Source organism: Limulus polyphemus, unplaced genomic scaffold (assembly GCF_000517525.1).
Source record: "Limulus polyphemus unplaced genomic scaffold, Limulus_polyphemus-2.1.2 Scaffold79180, whole genome shotgun sequence".
In the NCBI taxonomy this organism is placed as follows: Eukaryota; Metazoa; Arthropoda; class Merostomata; order Xiphosura; family Limulidae; genus Limulus; species Limulus polyphemus.
In genome coordinates, this window is record NW_013744776.1 from 1 (window position 1) to 2,633 (window position 2,633).

General features: G+C 34.1%; 1 protein-coding gene across 1 annotated transcript; it reads left to right on the forward strand.

The window, feature by feature from the left end:
• The first annotated feature begins 307 nt into the window (after window positions 1-307).
• LOC111084558 (serine/threonine-protein kinase SIK3-like) lies at window positions 308-2,624 on the forward strand. Its single transcript, XM_022381238.1, has 3 exons — window positions 308-473; window positions 763-878; window positions 2,062-2,624. Exons 1-3 carry the CDS (start codon window positions 359-361, stop codon window positions 2,401-2,403), a joined length of 573 nt encoding a protein of 190 aa, XP_022236946.1. The 5' UTR covers window positions 308-358; the 3' UTR covers window positions 2,404-2,624.
• The last annotated feature ends 9 nt before the right edge of the window (window positions 2,625-2,633 follow it).

Consider the following 2,633-nt stretch of genomic DNA (forward strand, 5'->3'; position numbering starts at 1 on the left):
AAATTAGCTTCATTTTACAGTAAATTAATATTTGTTTGATACGTGTAGCTAGCTTGCTTTCATATATTAGCTTCATTTTACAGTAAATTAATATTTGTTTATCGTGTAGCTAGCTTGCTTTCATAAATTAGCTTCATTTTACAGTAAATTAATATTTGTTTGATACGTGTAGCTAGCTTGCTTTCATATATTAGCTTCATTTTACGGTAAATTAATATTTGTTTCTTAATAGAAATTGTTCAAACAAGTCACAATGAAAATAGCTGAATAAGTTTTTAAATGTTGTTTGAGAGTTGACTATAACATATTTGTCAAATTTCAGTCTGTACGAGAAAAGTGGTTTGATGATTTTAGTGCAATGTATCACCTCCTTCTGGATAAATTGAAAAGTCACCAGAGGGCGGCACTGTTGCCTCAGAATTTGCCTGTAACAGCCCAACCACAAAGGAAGTCAAGTATTACAACTGGGGTTGGTATGTAATCGTTATTGTTATATCTAGTTTAAAGTATTACAACTGGGGTTGGTATGTAATCGTTATTGTTATATCTAGTTTAAAGTATTACAACACCAACCCCAATGTAATCGTTACTGTTATACAGATACCAACCCCAGTTGTAATACTTTAAACTTGTAATACTTTAAACTAGATATAACAGTAACGATTACACTTAGGTTGTATTAAGAAATTTTTCAAGTTCAAAGGTATATATATATATACGTGTAAATTAAATAAGATGTAACATCTTATTGATTTCCTACAGTGGAAAGAGGTCCAGCTGTTATGGAGTTTGTTGACACTGATAACCAAGCATCATCCTTGACTATCAGTCCGACCCCTATGTTGCAGATGTTTGCTGAGAATCAGAGTCTTGAAAAGGTGACGTATTAGAATTATTCGTGTTGGGTTGGTTGTAGTTATCTATGTGAATGTCTGCTGCCTGTATTGTATTTGTTTTGAGAATCAGTGTTTAGCTTATACTGTTTGTTTTGACCTGCAGATATGTAGTTTATTGTGTATATAGTTTCTGTTCTGTGGACACTTGGTGTTTTTAGGTTGTATTGTTTGTTTCTGTTCTGTGGACACTTGGTGTTTTTAGGTTGTATTGTTTGTTTCTGTTCTGTGGACACTTGGTGTTCCTAGGTTGTATTGTTTGTTTTTTCTGTTCTGTGGACACTTGGTGTTCTTAGGTTGTATTGTTTGTTTCTGTGGACACTTGGTGTTCTTAGGTTGTATTGTTTGTTTCTGTGGACACTTGATGTTCTTAGGTTGTATTGTTTGTTTCTGTGGACACTTGGTGTTCTTAGGTTGTATTGTTTGTTTCTGTGGACACTTGGTGTTCTTAGGTTGTATTGTTTGTTTCTGTGGACACTTGGTGTTCTTAGGTTGTACTGTTTTTATTCTGTGGACACTTGGTGTTTTTAGTTTGTATTGTTTTTATTCTGTGGACACTTGGTGTTTTTAGTTTGTATTGTTTTTATTCTGTGGACACTTGGTGTTCCTAGGTTGTATTGTTTTGTAAAACCTGTTTCTGTTTATCAGTTTTATTTGTTACTCAAATATTCCACAGTTATTAAAAACAGTTACACAGAAGATAACTTTCTTGTTAAGTAAAGAATGTTGTATTTATGTTCACTCAATCTAACCACAATGATAGACTAAAGATGTATACGAGAACCTGTCTATCTCACCCATTAAGTATCCATTTGGTCTGCATGTGTTTTTAATAAATAATGTATGAAAAAGTTAATGGTACTTTTGAATATTGCAGTTAGAACAATTTGAACAGCTTTTTGTTTGACAAAATCAGATAACTTTCAGAATATCTGAAGACGTTGTTGTACGTAATCAGAATATCTGAAGACGTTGTTGTACGTAATCAGAATATCTGAAGACTTTTTTTTTTTAACAGTAGTGATAAATGCTTCAAATAAAATACTTTAAAATAATGTTGGAGGTATTTCATTTTTAGATGAATTAAAAAATTTTGTTGTCACAAGAGATTTACCTTCATATTGTGATTTTAACTAATCTTTAAAAAAAAAACAATTTCGTTCTTTAGTTTGGTGAGATAGATTTGGAATCTGATGGAGAGGACCCCATGCCAGAAACAGTCTCTCGTTACCAGGTGATTCGTCGACACACGGTTGGCCCTAGCGATGCACGGCACAAACAGGTTTCGAGACCTCCCGCTGAAGACGAATACAAGTTGAGTCAAAACTTTCAGCCAATTGTAATGCTTCATTCTCCAACAGCATTACCACTCAGTGCTTTGCCAAATACGAACCTTCCTCAGAACCTACCTCTTGTACAGAATCTGCCTCCTCAGAACTTCTCTGTGAAAGACCAACATCTGTTGAAGCCACCAACAGTACTAGGAGCAGGTAAACTTGTACAAACCTAATTATCCTGGCAGTGATGTTAATATGTTACTAGGAGCAGGTAAACTTGTACAAACCTAATTATCCTGGCAGTGATGTTAATATGTTACTAGGAGCAGGTAAACTTGTACAAACCTAATTATCCTGGCAGCAGTGCTAATATGTTATTAGGAGCAGGTAAACTTGTACAAACCTAATTATCCTGGCAGCGATGTTAATATGTTACTAGGAGCAGGTAAACTTGTACAAACCT

Bases quoted from the DNA above. Each gene is read 5' to 3' on its own strand.
- LOC111084558 (XM_022381238.1), top strand. From the start codon at position 359: ATGTATCACCTCCTTCTGGATAAATTGAAAAGTCACCAGAGGGCGGCA. The intron at 474-762 runs GTATGTAATCGT...GATTTCCTACAG, and splicing joins AAGTATTACAACTGGGGTTG to TGGAAAGAGGTCCAGCTGTT. The intron at 879-2,061 runs GTGACGTATTAG...TTCGTTCTTTAG, and splicing joins AGAATCAGAGTCTTGAAAAG to TTTGGTGAGATAGATTTGGA.